The sequence below is a fragment of the Ranitomeya variabilis genome, chromosome 2 (assembly GCF_051348905.1).
Source record: "Ranitomeya variabilis isolate aRanVar5 chromosome 2, aRanVar5.hap1, whole genome shotgun sequence".
Taxonomy (NCBI): Eukaryota; Metazoa; Chordata; class Amphibia; order Anura; family Dendrobatidae; genus Ranitomeya; species Ranitomeya variabilis.
This window is the reverse complement of record NC_135233.1, coordinates 1,076,381,213-1,076,401,945: the sequence shown is the minus strand read 5'-3', so window position 1 is coordinate 1,076,401,945 and position 20,733 is coordinate 1,076,381,213. Positions and strand designations below refer to the sequence as shown.

Sequence of the window (20,733 nt, the reverse complement as noted above, 5' to 3'; positions counted from 1 at the left end):
TCCTGTGATTTCCATAGGTCCATGACTTTTCATTCTTGTGGTTGCAATTTGAATGAATTTTGAGGAGTAGAATACTATCACATATTTCAAAATGTGGCTACGGGATGATCAACCCGTCACACCAGGTTCTTCTTCCTTTGTCCCTGCAAAGAACCAGACGGTACCAGTGAAAGTGCGACCAGTTAGACATCTCTTGTACAGCACCCATTAAGATGAGTGATGTACAGAGAACTTCTAATTGGGACGATTAGATAGGGAATGTTGTAATAAAATTGTCAAAAATGCATATAGTATGCAGAGCTCCTGAGCCACATTCTGCTCTATACAAAAATCCTCAAGGCTGGAGAACCTGGAAAACAGGCTTGCGCTTATCCCATAGCATCAATTTTTAGCAATTATTATAACACCAGTGACCAGTCCTCAATCCATGCAGGTGTCCTCTTCTCCACTGGAGAGAACTGGAAAGTGATGAGAAGATTCACGCTGTCCACATTACGAGACTATGGCATGGGGAGAAAGGACATAGGAATCAAGATCACCGAAGAGTGTGACTGCTTATTACAGACAATCAGATCTTATGGAGGTAATTCAGTTCAAAAAATGTCTTAATGTATCTGCATAGAAACTGTATAGATTCTTTCTTTATCAAGAGTGTTTTCAAAGTTTCTTAATTTTTATTTTGGATAGATTGGAGTAATAAAAACCTTAGTTGGAGCAATCCCACATACCGGTAATGACATACAAAGTGGCAAATAAATGAGTTTAATTTTGTGTTGTTTTTGAACTAACAAACTTCATTTTAATTCCTTGAACTAAAAACTTCCCCACATTGTATTTTCAGGGAAACCATTCAATAACCAAACCATCATAAATGCTGCAATGGCCAACATAATTGTGTCCATCCTGCTGGGTCATAGATATGAATATGATGATCCTACAATCCTAAAACTCGTGAATCTAGTGAATGAAATTTTCAGGATCATGGAAAGTAAGATGGTTCGGGTATGTATACTTTTATAACTGTGCCAGAAGAAATGGGTTATTGGCAGTGGGGTAACTAGAGTCATATGGGCCCTGGTGCAAAATTTGGACATGGGACCCCACCAGTATGTTGGTCAGATGTACATGCCATGAAATAATGTCCTACGTTCTCCCTCCTATCCTGTAATAATTTGTCCCGTTATGCAGTATTGTCCCCTGAACTGATGCTCTTCTTCAACACATTGACAATAAAAAAATTAACCATTCTTCTTACCTGTCCTAACTCCTGACTGCAAGTAGCGTGCTTTTCCGGCTCCATTTTTGCATAGTGGAGATGGGTGCTACATGGAAGTGTCGTTGCCCACAACAAGTATGCTGACATCAGCTGCCAGCCATTAATTGACTAGTGGCTTGTATAGCTATTGTAGCTCCCTGCCAGTCCCCCATCAATTTGGTTGCGTTCTCTGCTACAGCTATTCTTACACCCTTGGATATTGGTAAAAAAAAAGCAGAAGGAACATACTAAAACATCTAAGCCCAGATTCATAATTTACAATCATCATTACCCCCAATAAAAAATATATATATATTATATATATATTTTGAGGGTAGACATGGATAGGGAAATACATGAACTTTGTGGTAAACCAGTGGAAACACACAGCCCTGTTTTAAAATCACATGTTCAGTATATGCTCAGTATTTTACATGAGTATTTGTAAGAAAAAAAACGTCTAAGTAACCGTCCACTGAGATGCAAAAAATAAATCTTCAATGCTCAAAAGAAAGTCCCCAAAATTCACATTGGAAGCCAAATCAAAGTTATATTTAAAGACCTTAAAGGGGTTGTCCACTACAAAGACAACTTGTTCTTGATCAAAATGTTTGGCCCTGATAAAATAATAAAGCTCATACTCACCACCCGTGATGGCGCTGTTCCCGCGGTGTTCTTACTCGCTCTTCCCGAGGCTCTTGTTTAGTGTTGTGACTTGTGACGTAGCTGCAGCCCGAGCTTTCTCATCATAATTGATTTGTCCAAAGGCGAGGACATTGACCAGCAGGGCCCGGTGGGCAGATGGGGCCCACAATCAGCCCTGTCTCTTCTGCTTATCGAGCCCGGGCCCCAGAGGCAGGCTTCTATCAATACAGCAACTGAACCTGCATCTGAGATGCCAGTTCATTTACTCTATTGCCTTGAGGGCCTGCACGGTAATGTCTAAAGCCGCCAGCCAATCGGAGGCAGGCAGCTGACGTCAGCGCGCATGTCGCCGGTGTATGAAGTCATTGTCATTCGCTGGCGAGTGCGCGCTGAAACGCCAGGAGGGATCTTCGCCACAGGAGCGCGGCCCAATAAGAGGAAAGGGTTTTTTTATTATTATTTTTATTGAAAGCGGCAAGCTGCAATGTTTCACTGGCAGGATGGAGACATATGGACCGTGTCTCCATCCTGCCCAGCACAGAATGGAGACGGGGCAGAATGGAGACGGTTTAGAATGGAGACACAGAGGCAGAATGGAGACACAGGGCAGAATGGACATACGGGGACATGATTGGAGACACGGGGGCATGATTGGAGGCACAGGGGCAGGATTGGAGACACAGGGGCAGGATTGGAGACACAGGGGCAGGATTGGAGACACAGCGAGCAGGATGGAGAAATGGTGCAGGATGGAGACAGATGGGGCAGGAAAATGGGACAGGATGGAGACAGATGGGGCAGGATCATGAGACAGATGGGGCAGGATCATGGGACAGATGGGGCAGGATTGGGAGATCATATGGGGCAGGATGGGACAGATGGGGCAGGATGGGGGAGATCATATGGGGCAGGAAGGGACATCACATGGGGGCAGGATAGGAGAACAAATGGCTGGAGCCCGGAATGAGACACATGGGAGACAGGGAGGGGTGAAATTATTACCATAAGGGCTAATTAAGGCATATTATTACTGCAGTGATGTATTCATTTTATTTTTTGAGGATACTGTTTTAAATGTATGGGGCGGTCCTGTTACTGTTCAGAGCAACACTGTTGCTTTTTTTCTTCATCTGGTGTAGTTTTGAATTTGGGAAAAAAAATAAGAAATGTGTTCTGCAAGCGGTGCTCTAGATAACTGTTATTTCCTGCAGAGACGAGCCCTGGCTGGCTGAAGTGACGGCGGTCTGTGCTGTATAAAGATTAAAAGCAAAGATGAAGGACTTCACCTATAGATGTCACTGGTGAGTCAGTGTGTTACTTGCACACTGACACTATACATTGTATACTACACTGCTCATAAAATAAAGGGAACACTAAAATACAGCATCCTACATATATCTGAATGAAATATTCCAATTACAAATTTTTATTCATTGCATAGTGGAATGTGTTCAGAACAATAAAACGTTACGATTACCAATGTAAATGAAAATGAATATCCCATGGAGGTCTGGATTTGGAATGATACTCAAAATCAAAGTGGAAAATCAAATTACAGGCTGATCCAACTTCAGTGGAAATGCCTTATGACAAGAAAAAGATGCTCAGTATTGTGTTTGGCCTCCGTGTGCCTGTATGACCTCCCTACTGTACAATGCCTGGGCATGCTCCTGATGATGCGGCGGATGGTCTCCTGATGTATCTCCTCCCAGACCTGGACTAAAGCATCTGCCAACTTATGGACAGTCTGTGGTGCAACGTGACGTTGGTGAATGGAGCGAGACAGATGTCCCAGTTGTGCTCAATCAGATTCAGGTCTGAGGAACTGGTGAGCCAGTCCATGGCTTCAATGCCTTCATCTTGCAGGAACTGCTGACACATTCCAGCCACATAATGTCTGGCATTGTCCTACATTAGGAAGAACCCAGGGCCAACCGCACCAGCATATGGTCTCACAAGGGGTCTGAGGATCTCATTTCAGTACCAAATGGCAGTTAGGCTACCTCTGGTAAGCACATGAAGGGCTGTGCGGCCCTTGAAAGAAATGCCACCAAATACCATTACTGACCCACTGCCAAACCGGTCATGCTGAAGGATGTTGCAGGCAGCAAATCACTCTCCATGGCATCTCAAAACTCACGTAGGTCACATGTGCTCAGTGTGAACCTGCTTTCATCTGTGAAGAGCACAGGGCACTAGCAGCGAATTTGCCAATCCTGGTGTTCTGTGGCAAGTGCCAAGTCTCCTGCACGGTGTTGGGCTGTGAGCAAAACTCCCATCTGTGGACATTGTTCACTCAGACAATCCTCATGGAGTCAGTTTCTAACCATTTGTGCAGACACATGGCCTGCTGGAGGTCATTTTGCAGGACTCTGGCAGTGCTTCTCCTGTTCCTCCTTGCACAAAGGCAGAGGTAGTGGTCCTGCTGCTGGGTTGTTGCCCTCCTATGGCCCCCTCCACGTGTCCTGGTGTACTGGCCTGCCTCCTTGTAGCGCCTCCAGCCTCTGGACAATACACTGACAGGCACAGAAAATCTTCTCGCCACAGCTCGTATTGATGTGCCATCCTGGATTAGCTGCACTACCTGAGCCACTTGTGTGGGTTGTAGAGTCTGTCACATGCTCGCATGAGTGTGAAAGCACAACCAACATTCAAAAGTGAACAAAACATCTGCCAGAAAGTATTGGTACTGAGATGTGGTCTGTGGTCCTAACCTGCAGAACCACTCCTTTATTGAGGGTGTCTTGATAATTGCACCAATAATTTCTATCTGTTGTCTATTCCATTTGCACAACAGCATGTGAAATTGATTGTCAATCAGTGTTGCTTCCTAAGTGGACAATTTGATTTCACAGAAGTTTGATTTACTTGGAGTTATATTCTGTTGTTAAGTGTTCCCTTTATTTTTTTGAGCAGTGTATATACAGTGGTCCTGTGTATAATGTCACCAGTGATCACTGTATTACCTTTACATTATACACTATATACAGAGCTCTTGTGTATAATGTCACTGGTGATCACCGTATTACCTGTACACAGACACTGCATACTAAGTACAGATCTCATGTGTATAGTGGCACTTATGGTGATATCAGTATTATGCTTTTTTTATTACTATTGTAGTATTCAGTCACTATGTGGTGGTAATATGTTGTCCGTCCATGGTGTGGCGGTATTCCTTGTATGTGCTATTATTTGGTCACTATATGGTGGAAATATGTGATCTGGTCATGATGTGGTGGTTTTTGTTCCTTGTATGTGGTATTATTGGCCATCATATGGTGGTAATATGTGGTCTGGACATGGTGAGGTGTTATTTGTTCCTGGTATGTGCTATTCTTTGGTAACTATGTGGTGGCAATATGGTATCTGGTCATGGTGTGGTTATATTTGTACCTTGTATGTGGTATTATAGGTCACTATTTGGAGGTAATATGGTGTCTGGTCATGGCGTGGTGGTATTTGTCCTCTGTATGTGATATTATTGGTCATTTTAAAAATTGAAAAAGAAATCAAAATATGCCTAAATTGTATTGGCTATTTTAACCCCTTAACCCCCAAGGGTGGTTTGCACGTTAATGACCGGGACAATTTTTACAATTCTGACCACTGTCTCTTTATGAGACCCCAACCTCTAGAATTCTTCAACAGATCCTGATGATTCTGACATTGTTTTCTCATGACATATTGTTCTTCATGATAATGGTAACATTTCTTTGATACTACCTGCGTTTATTTGTGAAAAAAAAACGGAAATTTGGCGACAATTTAGAAATTTTTGCAATTTTCCAAATTTGAATTTTTATGCCCTTAACTCACAGAGATATGTCACAAAAACTACTTAACAAGTAACATTTACCACATGTCTACTTTACATCAGCACAATTTTGGAACCCCAATTTTTTCTTGTTTGGGAGTTATAAGGGTTAAAAATTGACCAGCAATTTCTCATTTTTACAACACCATTTTTTTTAGGGACCACATCGCATTTGAAGTCATTTTGAGGGGTCTATATGATAGAAAATAACCATGTGTGACACCATTATAAAAACTGCACTCTTCAAGGTGCTTAAAACCACAATCAAGAAGTTTATTAACCCTTCAGGTGTTTCACAGGAATTTTTGGAATATTTAAAAAAAAAAACAGCATTTAACTTTTTTTCACAAAAAAATTAATTCAGCTCCAATTTGTTTTATTTTACCAAGGGTAACAGGAGAAAATGGACCACAAAAGTTGTTTTAAAATTTGTCCTGAGTACACTGATACCCCATATGTAGGGGTAAACCACTTTTTGGGCTCATGGCAGAGCTCGGAAGGGAAGGAGCACCGTTTGACTTTTCAATGCAAAATTGACTGGAATTGAGATGGGACGCCATATTGCGTTTGGAGAGCCCCTGATGTGCCTAAACATTGAAATCCCCCACAAATAACACCATTTTGGAAAGTAGACCCCCTAAGGAACTTATCTAGATGTGTGGTGAGCACTTTTACCCACCATGTGCTTCACAGAAGTTTATAATGCAGAGCCGTAAAAATAAAAAATCATATTTTGTCACAAAACTGATATTTCGCCCCCAATTTTTTATTTTCCCAAGGGTAAGAGAAGAAATTGGACCCCAAAAGTTGTTGTGCGATTTTTCTTGAATATGCTGATATAAGATATGTGGGGGTAAACCACTGTTTGGGGCATGGTAGAGCTCGGAAGGGAAGAAGCGCCGATTGACTTTTCAATGCAAAATTGACTGGAATTGAGATGGACACCGTGTCGCGTTTGGAGAGCCCCTGATGTGCCTAAACTTTGAAACCCCCCTCAAGTGACACTATTTTGGGAAGTAGGCCCCCTAAGGAACTTATATAGATGTGTTGTGAGAGCTTTGAACCCCCAAGTATTTCACTACCATTTATAACGCAGAGCCGTGAAAATAAGAATACTTTTTTTTTCAAAAAAAATATTTTTTTAGCCCCCAGTTTTGTATTTTCCCAAGGCTAACAGGAGAAATTGGACCCCAAAAGTTGTTGACCAATTTGTCCTGAGTACGCTGATACCCCATATGTGGGGGGAACCATCGTTTGGACACATGGCAGGGCTCGGAAGGGAAGGAGCGCCATTTGGAATGCAGACTTAAATGGATTGGTCTGCAGGCGTCACATTGCGTTTGCAGAGCCCCTAATGTACCTAAACAGTAGAAACCCCACACAAGTGACCCCATATTGGAAATTAGACCCCCCAATTAACTTATTAGATGTGTTGTGAGAACATTGAACCTCCAAGTGTTTCACTACAGTTTATAATGCAGAGCTGTGAAAATAAAAAATATTTTTTTTCCACAAAAATGTTTTTTAGCCCACCAAATTTTTATTTTCCCAAGGGTAACAAGAGACATTGGACCCCACAAGTTGTTGTCCAATTTGTCTTGAGTGCGCTGCTACCCCATATGTTATGCATAAACGCAGGGATCAACAAAGTATAACAAATTTTATTAATTCAAGGTCCTAAGACCACACAACTTGAATTAAAAACATTTAAAAACACCATTAACAAAACAATATACCCAAGAAGACAATGGGAAGACAATAGGTTATACACACGGGAAAACGGTCCCTTATCAAATTACCTCCAAAATTATATACCATACTAGTAGTGCAATATTTAGCTCTCTTTAATGCCTTGAAAGAATTCTATAGAACTAGATTGGTACCCAATATAGAAGAGAGAAAGGTTCAATAGTACAATAAATATATGTAGATAACCATATCCTAACTACATAAATTGCCAATACAATGCCTCAACTAAGTACACAACCTGAAAAGGATCCAAGTTATTAGGTAAATAAAGTAGAGAGCTCAGAGTACATACTAGAAAGCTTATAATCAAAATAAATTCCTAATGGACATGCTCATACCCTATATACGGCTGGGGAGGTTGAGGTAGAAAAAAGAGGAACCGGCTCCCATGCGGCCTACCTGACGCGTATCATCACCTAAGTGACTTCATCAGGGGTAAAAGTGATGTGGTGGCTTGTGGACCCAAGTATATATAGTACTCACAAATTATCACATGCGATGCAGCTGCAGCAAGAGTCACGCTGGAGTGTACACAGCGGCCTTTTTCGCGTCCCGGAAGTCGCTAATGCGCATGGTCAGACGTTACCAAGGATACATGACGGCACTCGCCCCATTGCGCAAGCGCACCGACTTAGAAGCGTTCCAATGTATGTCCAGCTAATACGCATGACTGAAGAGGAAAGAATACGGCGATATCAGACTCCATTGCGCAAACGCGGTAACCAGAGCGACGTCCAAAGCATAAAGTCGCTCTATAACTAGTAAAGGAAGCCGCTAATGCGCATGGCCAGACGTGCTTATAAAGCAATGATTCTTAAGAGTAACATCTTCATTATTAAAGCACACTAAACCGGGCAACAAAAAGGTTTATAACTAAGACAACGCTGAGTTGCTGCATATTAAGTTAGTTATTCACAAATATCCCCTCATAAAAAATAGAGGCAGATACACGGCAGTTAATTACACACAGAGGATTTATAAATCAACACAAATGCTCAGGATGTTACCCCCCCACACACACACACACAAGAAGGTAAGTGAAAAATATACCAAAACCTAAAACAGTGTACCCATCGACATCGTACGCCATGCAATTCGCTAGTTGAACAGTCAGAAAAGATGTTTGAACATGATTAAGTTTTTGTAATAAAAAACAATGTTAGCTAGAATATCCCTATTACGCAAAAATGAAGAAAAGGTCACCATGAGGATTGTAGGCCAATGCCAAGTTCTTACATAGTTGGTTCAGAGGATCCTTAAGTACCCTGGGGTTAAATTTACTATAGGAAAAAAAAAAAAATTGTCACGCACCCCAGCTCCACCCGTTAAGTAAACAGGCCCATATACTGACATTCTCCCCCATACTCCACCCGCCAGATGTAATCAGGTTACCTACTATTATATACATAGTGATGTTGGAAATAAGGACCAACAAAATTTGTCATGAAATATGTCAAAGTTAGACAGATTAAAGTGGAGCTTCCCAAAACTGGGAAATACAAAACAAATTCAACAACACAAACCAAAGGTCAAAAAGGAACCAAACTGTTTACTTAGAACTAAGAGTTTTTTTAGTCCACAAGGATATAGAAAACGAGCTCCCAGAGGGAAAGACCTATACTGGGTACCAATCACTAGAGGCATATTAAAGTTGTTTGTAGTAGCCGGTAAAAAGAAGTTCCTCGTTGAGCCCAACCGGTGTAAGGCTCCGTAGTTTATATATCCACTTGGACTCACATCTCAATAATTGATTAGTTATGTTGCCTCCTCTAATAGTCACATTTATGCCTTCTAGTCCCATAATCCTTAGGCCTCTGGTGCTGCTTCCGTGTGCTTCAAGAAAATGTGCCGCTACTGAAGTTAACGTCTTCCCCTTTTCCCGATCTCTTTTGGCCATATTGATGTTGGAGACATGTTGTTGACACCTCCTCCTCAGTTCCTGAGATGTTTGGCCCACATAGAGTTTAGGGCAATCACATAGAAACACATAGATGAGGTTCCTTGACCTGCAGTTGAAATAAGATTCAGATTTAATTGGGAAGGGTAGTATGGCGACAGAAACTTCCTCCCATGCGACTATAAATTGACACACGCTACAGCCCCCACAGGGATATGTACCACGAGTCTTTCCACCTTGTCTCTATGGAATTTACTCCTTTTTCCATTAATAATGTCTTTTTCAAATTGATCTAGCGTCGTTTTTAATTTAAGAAAAAAAGGAGTGACCAAGGTCTCCTTATCAAAGGACCCAAGTTTGGCCTCACTAGTTTTTATATCCTCCTTAATTTTTACCAAAAGAGCCTGATCATGTTCTATGAGCATGTCCATTAAGATACCTGAGCATTTCAAAAGCCCAGTTTCCCAGGTTTTCTTAAAAACCCCTGTGGCCTCCCATGCTGGAAAAATCTGCACTCTCAAACCCCTTGGTACAAAGCCTGCTTTCTTATATTCTTCTAAGCTCCTCACATTCCACCAAACCCGAGTCAGAGTTTTGTGCAGATTGGTGACCTCCGTAGATACAGTATGAAAATCAGGGTTTGTTACAGATAATGCTGCATTATCAGCAGATGCTGAAAAAATACCATGTGCTTGCTGACTCCAAGCATTTTCTCTAGCTGCAAGATCCATCATAAATACAATAGTACCAAGGTAGCGATGTGCCAACACTCAAGAAATAGTGGTAAAAAACAACCACAAAACAATTAGCAAACACTTAGAAATAGAGGGCATCATCTAACCAAATATTATATGTGCTCAACCCGCAGCATGTCAAATATGTACAATAATAAACCAAAGAAAAGTGACATGCATAAACGCAGGGATCAACAAAGTATAACAAATTTTATTAATTCAAGGTCCTAAGACCACACAACTTGAATTAAAAACATTTAAAAACACCATTAACAAAACAATATACCCAAGAAGACAGTGGGAAGACAATAGGTTATATACACGGGAAAACGGTTACTTATCAAATTACCTCCAAAATTATATACCATACTAGTAGTGCAATATAGCCTCTTCAACAAACAGGTGCGTGAATCAGATCGACCCCTATCTCTCATTACCACGTACAATAATCAGTGGTCGGATGTGTATAGGATCCTGAACAAAAATTGGAACATCTTGTTGTGTGAGCCAAGACTCTCTCCACATATTACACCCACCCCTAAAGTGGTGGCAAGAAGAGCCACAAATTTAAAGGATCAGTTGTGTCATAGTCACTACCCACGATCCAAAAGGAAACTGAGAGTAGGTAGAAAGACTCGTGGTACATATCCCTGTGAGGTTTTTCTTTGCCTCCACTTTACTCTTTTATAGGCTTTATACTGCGATAGGGGTTGGTGTAGCCCTAGGCTCTTCTTTTCAGTTAGCTCCATGCTCTTTTTCTATCACTCGGTTACTTAGTATTCCAGTAACATATGTTTGTATAGTTAAAAAGGAAACCTGACTTTCCATTGGTATTTACATGTCCTTATATACTGACTGCTATATTATATGCTACATGCGGTATTTGTCCGATATGCTGGTGTTCTATCTCCGCTTTATATGACCTTTGTATATAGTCACAGATTTATACACACAGTGTTATATGTGTAGTTTTACATATGGATGTAATATACCCTGCAGATAAGTCAGGGCTATTTTTGGTGGACTATTACCATATTTTTGTTATTGTTTATCTGACATATGTATTTTGATTCTGATTGTAACTCATATCATTACAGACAGTGGCGTAACTACAAAGTTATGGGCCCCGGTGCGAACTTCCAAATGGGGCCCCCCCCCCCACCTCCGTGACGCCCCCCCACCCCCTTCCCCTAGATACGCCTCGGACTGTTGCAGGAATCTCCTGCACTGCAACATGGTGTTGGGTGCCAGCACAGCCCGCACAGTGGTATATCCAGCACAGCCCGCACAGTGGTATATCCAGCACAGCCCGCACAGTGGTATATCCAGCACAGCCCGCACAGTGGTATATCCAGCACAGCCCGCACAGTGGTATATCCAGCACAGACCGCACAGTGGTATATCCAGCACAGACCGCACAGTGGTATATCCAGCACAGCCCGCACAGTGGTATATCCAGCACAGCCCGCACAGTGGTATATCCAGCACAGCCCGCACAGTGGTATATCCAGCACAGCCCGCACAGTGGTATATCCAGCACAGCCCGCACAGGGGTATATACAGCACAGCCCGCACAGGGGTATATAGAGCACAGCCCGCACAGGGGTATATAGAGCACAGCCCGCACAGGGGTATATACAGCAGAGCCCACACAGGGGTATATACAGCAGAGCCCGCACAGGGGTATATGCAGCACAGCCAGCACAGGGGTATATAGAGCACAGCCAGCACAGGGGTATATAGAGCACAGCCAGCACAGGGATATATACAGCACAGCCCGCACAGGGATATATACAGCACAGCCCGCACAGGGATATATACAGCAGAGCCCGCACAGGGGTATATGCAGCACAGCCAGCACAGGGGTATATAGAGCACAGCCAGCACAGGGGTATATAGAGCACAGCCCGCATCTCATCTCCCCCCCCCCGATAATGGCCCCACAGTCCGGTGAAAAAGAAAAAAAAAAACTCTCCTCACCTTTCCTTTTGCCCGCGCTGCTCCTGGTGGCTGCAGTCTGCCCAGGACACTGCAGGTGCGCGATGATATGACGTCATCGCGCACCCGCAGTGTACTGTCAGAGGCAGAGCGGGGAATGATGGGAGAGGGAGCGTCAGGTGACGCTCTCCTCCATCATTGCATTGAACTATACCGGTGTCATAGACGCCGGTATAGTTAAATGCGGCGGCGGCGGCGGCGGCGAGGAACAGTGCAGCGGCCCACTACTGGCATCGGCTCTTCTGGCATTTGCCAGAAGTGCCCGATGTCCAGCCCGGCCCTGCCCTGACCTGCCGGCCCGGGGCCCCTGACCTGCGGGGCCCGGTCGCAATGGCGACCGCTGCGACCGCGGACGTTACGCCCCTGATTACAGATACAGGTATATCTTGACAAAGGCTCACATCTAGCCGAAACGTTGATATTTGATACCTGATATGAAATTGATGCCTGATATATTCATCCTGTTTTGCTACCGTGTGCAGAATTTTTGAAATATAATATCGAGAAGATAATAATAAACTTTCATTCACTTGGAACCTTTTTGTGTGCCAGAGTGCAAAATGGAAATAAATACATTTTTTATTGTATTATTTTTCCCTAACTAAGGGGGTGATGAAGGGGGGTTTGATTTACTTTTATAGCGGGTTTTTTAGCGGGGTCTTGTTTTTTGCGAGACGAGTTGATGTTTTTATTGATACCATTTTCGGGCATGTGACATTTTTTGATCGCTTTTTATTCCGATTTATGTGAGGCAGAATGACCAAGAACCAGCTATTCATGAATTTCTTTTGGGGGGGCGTTTATACCATTTCATGTTTGGTAAAATTGATAAAGCAGTTTTATTCTTCGGGATAGTACGATTACAGCGATACCTCATTTACATCTTTTTTTTTATGTTTTGGCGCTTTTATACAATAAAAACTATTTTACAGAAAAAATAATTATTTTTGCGTCGCTTTATTCTGAAGACTATAACTTTTTTATTTTTTCGCTGATGATGCTGTATGGCAGGTGGTACCATGGTAATTTATATCCGTATTTTTGATCGCGTGTGTGGAGAAACGGGGTCAGTGGGTGCTCTCGTCCGCTGGCCCGGTTGTCTTTAGTAAGACTGCATAGACCATGGCTCATACCATTGAACGCCTGCTCTATCTCCCAGTGGGCAATACACTACACAGACAACACAGGGTTAAGGTTAAACAGGGTGGGAATACTTTATTGAACCACAACACACAATAGCAAACAGAACAATTCCACCAATTACCCCAAGATGGTGCACATTACAGGGCCTCACCCTACCGCTGACTCTCCGAGATAATTGTAGATGTTATGTCAGAGCTCCCAGGATCGCTGCTCCATCTGTGGATGCACGCACAGAGAAGGGGTAACGACAAGCATAGGGAGATGACCAAGAACTGTCCATAGAGTCCATACAAGGTCCAAAGCCAGTTGACACGAGAGTCACCACCTGGCTTATCTGACCATCTCCATGGAACCAGGCGACCAGCGGGTCCCAACCCTGGCTTTCTCCAAACATATCCATGGTTCAGAGATGGTCACTGGATCAGATCTGGGTCCTTCCAACCGGAGCTGAAAACCCCTGGGTTGTTTCCTATAGAATCATAGATCAATGTCCCTCGTGATGGTGCCATGATGAATTGGCTGCAGTCCTTTCTCTTGTCTGTTGGTTGATTTGCAGAATGTCTGGCTGATAGCTCTGTGTTACTTCAGTTCCCCAGGATGTGATCTCTGAGTCTTTTTATACCCAAGGCATGTAAGCTATTTTTAGAATCACCCAGGGTCCTTCAGTTCAACATCAAGATAAGGTAAACAATGGTGATGGGATCAAGGTAGCACTATTAGCATATCAGCACACATCAATAAACAAAGCTTAACACACTCTATGTACAGTCACTATCACAGACTAAGGGTACTGTCACATATTGGCACCTTGATCGCTACGACGGTACGATCTGTGACGTTCCAGCGATATCCATACGATATCGCTGTGTCTGACACGCAGCAGCGATCAGGGATCCTGCTGAGAATCGTACGTCGTAGCAGATCATTTGGAACTTTCTTTCGTCGCTGGATCTCCCACTGTCATCACTGGATCGTTGTGTGTGACAGCGATCCAGCGATGCGTTCGCTTGTAACCAGGGTAAACATCGGGTTACTAAGCGCAGGGCCGCGCTTAGTAACCCGATGTTTACCGTGGTTACCAGCGTAAAAGTAAAAAAAAACAAACAGTACATACTTACATTCCGGTGTCTGTCCCCCGGCGTTCTGCTTCTCTGCACTGTGAGCGCCGGCCGGCCAGAAAGCGAGCACAGCGGTGACGTCACCGCTGTGCTTTCAGGCTGGCACAGACACAGTGGAGAGAAGCACAGCACCGGGGGACAGACACCGGAATGTAAGTATGTACTGTTTGGTTTTTTTTACTTTTACGCTGGTAACCACGGTAAACATCGGGTTACTAAGTGCGGCCCTGCGCTTAGTAACCCGATGTTTACCCTGGTTACCCAGGGACTTCGGCATCGTTGGTCGCTGGAGAGCTGACTGTGTGACAGCTCCCCAGCGACCACACAACCACTTACCAACGATCACGGCCAGGTCGTATCGCTGGTCGTGATCGTTGGTAAATCGTTTAGTGTGACAGTACCCTAAGGGTATGTGCACACGTCAGGATTTCTTGCAGAAATTTCCTGAAGAAAACTGGAAATTTTCTGCAAGAAATCCGCAATTTTTTTTTTGCGTTTTTTTCCCGGTTTTTTTTAACGTCTTTTTTAGCATTTTGCAAGCGTAATTAGCTTGCAGAATGCTAAAGTTTTCCAAGCGATCTGTAGCATCGCTTGGAAAACTGACTGACAGGTTGGTCACACTTGTCAAACATAGTGTTTGACAAGTGTGACCAACTTTTTACTATAGATGCTGCTTATACAGCATCTATAGTAAAAGACAGAATGCTTAAAAATAATAAAAAAAATAAAAAAAATGGTTATACTCACCCTCTGCAGACGGACGATATCCTCAGCAGCATCCGTTCCTAGATGGTGTGGTTCAGGACCTTCGATGACGTCGCGGTCACGTGAGCGGTCACATGACCGGTCTTGCGACCAATCACAAGACAGTGACGTCATCGCAGGTCCTGAACCACATCATCTATAGGAACCGAAGCGGCAGCATGCAGCGGTGAGAGGCCGGAACACTCTGGGGGCCATCGAAGGTGAGTATATCACTATTTTTTATTTTAATTCTTTTTTTTGACCAATTATATGGTGCCCAGTCCGTGGAGGAGAGTCTCCTCTCCTCTACCCTGGGTACCAACCGCATATAATCTGCTTACTTCCCGCATGGTGTGCACAGCCCCGTGCGGGAAGTAAGCAGATCAATGCACTCCTAGGTGTGTGGAATCCCCGCAATTCCGCATTTTTTAATGAACATGTTGCTTTTTTCTCCGCAATGCGATTTTTTCGCGGAAAAAAATGCAACATTTGCACAAAAAATGCGGAATACACTGTAAATAATAGGAGGCATATGTTAGCGTTTTTTTCGCGTTTTTATCACATTTTTATAGCGAAGAAAACACGAAAAATACTGAACGTGTGCACATGGCCTTACACAGTATGTTAGATAGTATATCAGTTGGCAAGTCTATCTTCTTGACCTACCAGATATAAACACTTAAATTCACAAGCAAATATACAGATAAAAGGCCAGTTCTTTTGGTTTGCAAAAACATGGTTGTCTGGGAAATTAAGATACAATCTGGTTTCTTCACAGCGTGTTATTCCACTGTATGGTAATAAAGCGTTGTTCTTTGCCTCGTTTTTTTTTTTTTTTTTTTACAGTGATCACTGAAGGGGCTAACTAGTGGGACAGTTATATAGGTCGGGTCCTTACAGCACGGCGATACTAAATATGCGTACTTTTATGTTTTTTAATCCAACGGATAGAAGAAAAACACCTCCGCACCACTGTATTACGTTAGACCCTAATGCATCCAACCTTTCTCAGCTGTTTTTGCCATGTTAAATCCACTTTCTTTTGAAACAACCGGGTGCTGCATCCATAACCAGATCATAGGCAAAACATAAGAACAAAGCAAAAAAGTGGAGCGCACAAACCATACAACTGTCGCACAATAAATTCCTCCAGCTCTCCAAACACCAGCTCCTCACTACTCCAGGTCTAACTAACAAGTGCTATTTCAGACAAAGATCTGACCAGAAGGCCTAGCTTATATTGGAGAGAGGAGTGGCTAACCAAGCACAGCTGAAATCAGGAATTACCACATGGCCTATTAACCCCTGTCCTGCTGAAAGAAAACAAAACACTTTTAATACACAGGAGAAGTCCTTCTTCTCAGAGATGAAGCAGAAGCCATCAGACGCCGTGGTCTTCTGGTACTGCTCTGTCGTGGAAACTCCGTGACAGCACTGTGTCAGAATAGCGATCTGACTGGCAGTGCAGGGACGCTTGCTCTCAGCAGGCGCTTGCAAGCCACCTCCCTGCAGGATCCAGGAGCAGCCGCGCAGCCATATTGGATTCGGGGCCTGCAGGGAGGAGGTAGGAGACCCTCGGAGCAACGCGATCACATCATGTTCCTCCGAGGGTCTCAGGGAAGCTTGCAGAGAGCCCCCTCCCTGCGCGATCCTTCCCTATGCCGCCGGAACACTGCAATCATGTTTGATCGCAGTGTGCCAGGGGGTAATGTGCCAGGAGTGGTCCGTGACCGCTCCTGGCACAGAGTTCCAGATGTCAGCTACGATAGTTAGCTGACACCCGGCCGCAATCGGCCGCGCTCCCCCCATGATTAAAAATTTAGAGTACAGTAGAGGAGTCTCAAGGGGTTCTGGAAAATTTTGCCAGTATGGGTCCCCGATATTCCTAGTGGCAGCCCTGGTGACCAATGCTGATTGGGAACCAGTATCACAACAACAGCATGGGAACTAGTGCCGCGACTGCGTGAACGACACAGGCACGGAAGGTGAGTATAATCTTTATTATTTTATCTGGGCTCAGCAAGGGATATTAGAAGAAGTTGTCTAAGTTGTAGACAACTTCTTTAATCTTAATAACTTAGCGTTTTTTGCATTTCCAAGACTATACACAGCTTAGCCAAAAAGTTTTCTTTTAAATGTTAAAAAGTTTTAAAGTTGATTCTGATAAGACATTAAATTTACTTAAACTGGAGAATTCAAACAATTTGACTCAATTCGCATATATTCTCTAAAAAATTCTTCCTCACATTTTTCACAAAGCATAAGATTAAAAGAGCAAGAGAAGGCTCATATGACCGCGTATGTGGCCCTTCAAGTTTCCTTGTGATGCTTGAAGCTGACAAATAACAAGGTATAGCATAGCCAATAAGGTCTGTATAAAAGCTGCGTCAGACAATACAGTGAGTTGTGAATGACATCTTTGCTTGACTATGGATAAAAGGAATTCAGCCAAAAAGCACTGATTAACCCCTTACCGATCTCCGCTGTACTATTACTGCGGAGGTCGGATCCCCTGTTTGATGTGGGCTCCGGTGCTGAGCCCACCTCAAAGCCGGGACATGTCAGCTGTTTTGAACAGCTGACTCGTGCCCACAATAGCGGTGGGTGAAATTGCGATTCACCTGCAGCTATCTACTAGTCAAATCTACTAGCTATCTACTAGCTATCTACTAGGAAAAGCGCGCTTCGCCGATCCCCATCACATGATCGGGGGTCAGCGATGCATCGGCATAGTAACCAGAATTCTTCTTAAGACCTCTATGGTTACTGATGCCATCTTGCTGTGAGCGCCATCCTGTGGTCGGCGCTCATAGCAAGCCTGTAATTAAGCTACGTTGGAGCGATCTGATGATCGCTCCTATGTAACAGAGCCGATCAGGCAAAAGCATGGCAAAAGTAAAAACAAGTTTAAAAAATATGAAAAAAATAAAAAATATATAAAAGTTTAAATCGCCCCCCTTTCGCCCCATTCAAAATAAAACTATAAAAAAAATCAAACATACACATATTTCGTATCACTGCATTCAGAATCGCCCGATCTATCAAGAAAAAAAAGCATTAACCTGATCGCTAAAAAGCATAGCGAGAAAAAAATTCAAAGCACCAGAATTACGTTTTTTTGTCGCCGCGACATTGCATTAAAATGAAATAACGGGTGATCAAAAGAACGTATCTGCACCAAAATGGCATCATTAAAAACGTCAGCTCGGCTCTCAAAAAATAAGCCCAACCCGAGATCACGAAAAATGGAGATGCTATGGGTCTCGGAAAATTGCGCATTTTTTTTTTTTTTTAGCAAAGTTTAGATTTTTTTTTTACCACTTAGATAAAGCGTAACCTCGACATGTTTGGTGTCTATGAATTTGTAATTGGAAAATTTAATTGTGAGCACTACTAGAGAAGGGGTGCTAACGACAGGTTCCCAAACCATATAGATTAATAGTAAGAGACTTAGCACTCAACTTTAGGTAAGATGCAGCAGCAAAAATTTATTGTAGTAAATACAGGAAAACGTTCCGGTGAATTGTGACCTTCATCAGTTACAGGAGATTATTAAATAAAAGCCGGTAATGGGAATTATAATCGCTGCACGATCATATATCAAAATTAGTTCAGCATGGTTGTTGTAGGCAAACCTGCTATGAGCAAATAGGAAAATTCCTGGAGCTGTAGTGCTCTCCAACGCGGCATCCACCGCTTGTTTTTTACTGCTTCTGTCTTCTTTCCAGGTTCCTCAACAATCTTTGAGAGCCAGTACACAGAAATTAGTCCAACCTATTGTAAATTTATGAAATAATTAATAAGTTTTCTATTCTTCAAATGATTTAATGGGTTAAAATACAGTACATTGAGGGGCGTGGCCTGGCAATAGCTCCAAGTGGATATGTTCATTGAAGCTCCTGCTGCTCCTGGTGATTCAAGGGCCATGGTCATGGCTATATGCTGCAATAAAGAGCTCTAGGACATCAGGCATCGAGTAGTAACAAAGGAGAGGTGAGGAGGATGAGCAGCTGTGTATTTGCGGTGAGGGGGAAGATGTTGAGAGGAGAGAGAGAAGATGGTCGTGTGTCTCTACGCTTGCTGAAACTGTCTATCTTTAGCATTGTGTACGCAGGGACATGCCAATGACTTGCCCGACAAACACAACATGTTGCATTTTCTCGTGCTCAGTGGGCACATCAAAACGACGCATGCGTATTCATCCGCATACAACTGCTGAAATAAAATTTGGATGCGGTGTTTACATGAAGCATCTGGCACAGCCGATCTTATTCTCACCCTTTGCTGCATCTTTAGTATGCTCCTGGAAAGGCCACCTACCAAAGAAATACTTATTGACAGAGCACACCAAGCTTTAAGACCCCGCAACAATGGCTCAGACGTTCTCAGAAATGTAATTTGCCCAGTTGATTATTTCAAAACCAAAGAATAAATTATCAGACAGGCTCGGTCCAAAGGACCTATGGATTTTGATGAGGCCCATTTACATTTTATGGCCGACTTATCTAGGTCAGCCTAAGCAAAATTTAGGGCTCTGCGGCCACTGTTAGAAGTTCTCAGAGAAAGAAATGTCCCCTACTCGTGAGGTTTTCCCCTCCAATTACAAGTGTGCAACCAACATGGAACTTTCTTTCTGAGTAACCCACGCGGATTGTGGTCATTCCTGGAGGACCTAGATCTGCCATAAATTATTATCTCTAATTGGACCACAAACTCATTGACTCCTTCGGACTCCTACATGAATCGTCGACAAGTATCACAATCCCAAAGACTCAAAAGATGACCATCCTCTAGTTCTCGCCCAGTTGAACAATGATATCTCTGGTTGTTTCTGTTTCACTCTAGGAGATTCAATTAAAGCTTGTCTATTGAATTTTATATATCACTCACCATCTTCTTTTTTTTATTGTTTATATTGTGGACTTAAGTGTAACTGGACCTGTTAGAATGATAAGACGCTTTATTTTATATAATGTGATCTGTACTCTGGCTATCCTAGGGTGATGTCGTTCGATATACCTTGCCTTTGAAGTAGATTCTACTGAGCCCTTAGACTAATAATTTAGACACAAATATGTGATGTACATCGTGTAAATGTGAAAAGATTTATGAACATACAAATAGATACCTGTAGCTAGTGTGATGGACTAACACAACTTTCAGAAACACCTAACGGTTTAGAATGAACACTGGAATATGTTCTAATTGGGTTATTTACTGCATTTTCCTTTTCTTACAGGTTGCCTAGTGTTATGCATCTTTAAATGTGCATTATCCTTGTGATATTTGGAACATAGGGTTCTTGTTTTTGTTTTTATATGCTTCTTACAATCTTTATTTTTTCCAGGCCAAGATCCCCGGGAGTTATTCAATATTGCCTTGAATGACACTCCCCAATTAGGGTGACTTGTTTTATAGTTTTATATAGTTATATAGTTTTTATATAGTTTACTTCGGAAGGAATAGCGCATGGTTTTCTTTTCTCTTCTTTGTATCCTCGGCCTAGGATCAATAATTTGGGCTATCTATTATATAAAGCTGAATGTGTGTGTGTATGTGTGTGTGTATGTCCGGGATTGGCATCTGCACCGTCGCAGCTACAGCCACAAAATTTTGCACAGTCACACGTCTGG

At 42.9% G+C, this 20,733-nt stretch overlaps 1 protein-coding gene across 6 annotated transcripts in view; it reads left to right on the top strand.

Moving 5' to 3' along the window:
* The window catches only part of LOC143808697 (cytochrome P450 2B11-like), a 535,684-nt gene that overhangs the window by 402,676 nt on the left and 112,275 nt on the right, over positions 1-20,733 (top strand). For all 6 annotated transcript variants that reach the window (XM_077291624.1, XM_077291619.1, XM_077291623.1 and 3 more), the window contains 2 exons: positions 434-583; positions 842-1,002. In XM_077291624.1, the coding sequence (XP_077147739.1) occupies positions 434-583; positions 842-1,002 (311 nt within the window). The remainder of the gene's footprint in view (positions 1-433; positions 584-841; positions 1,003-20,733) is intronic.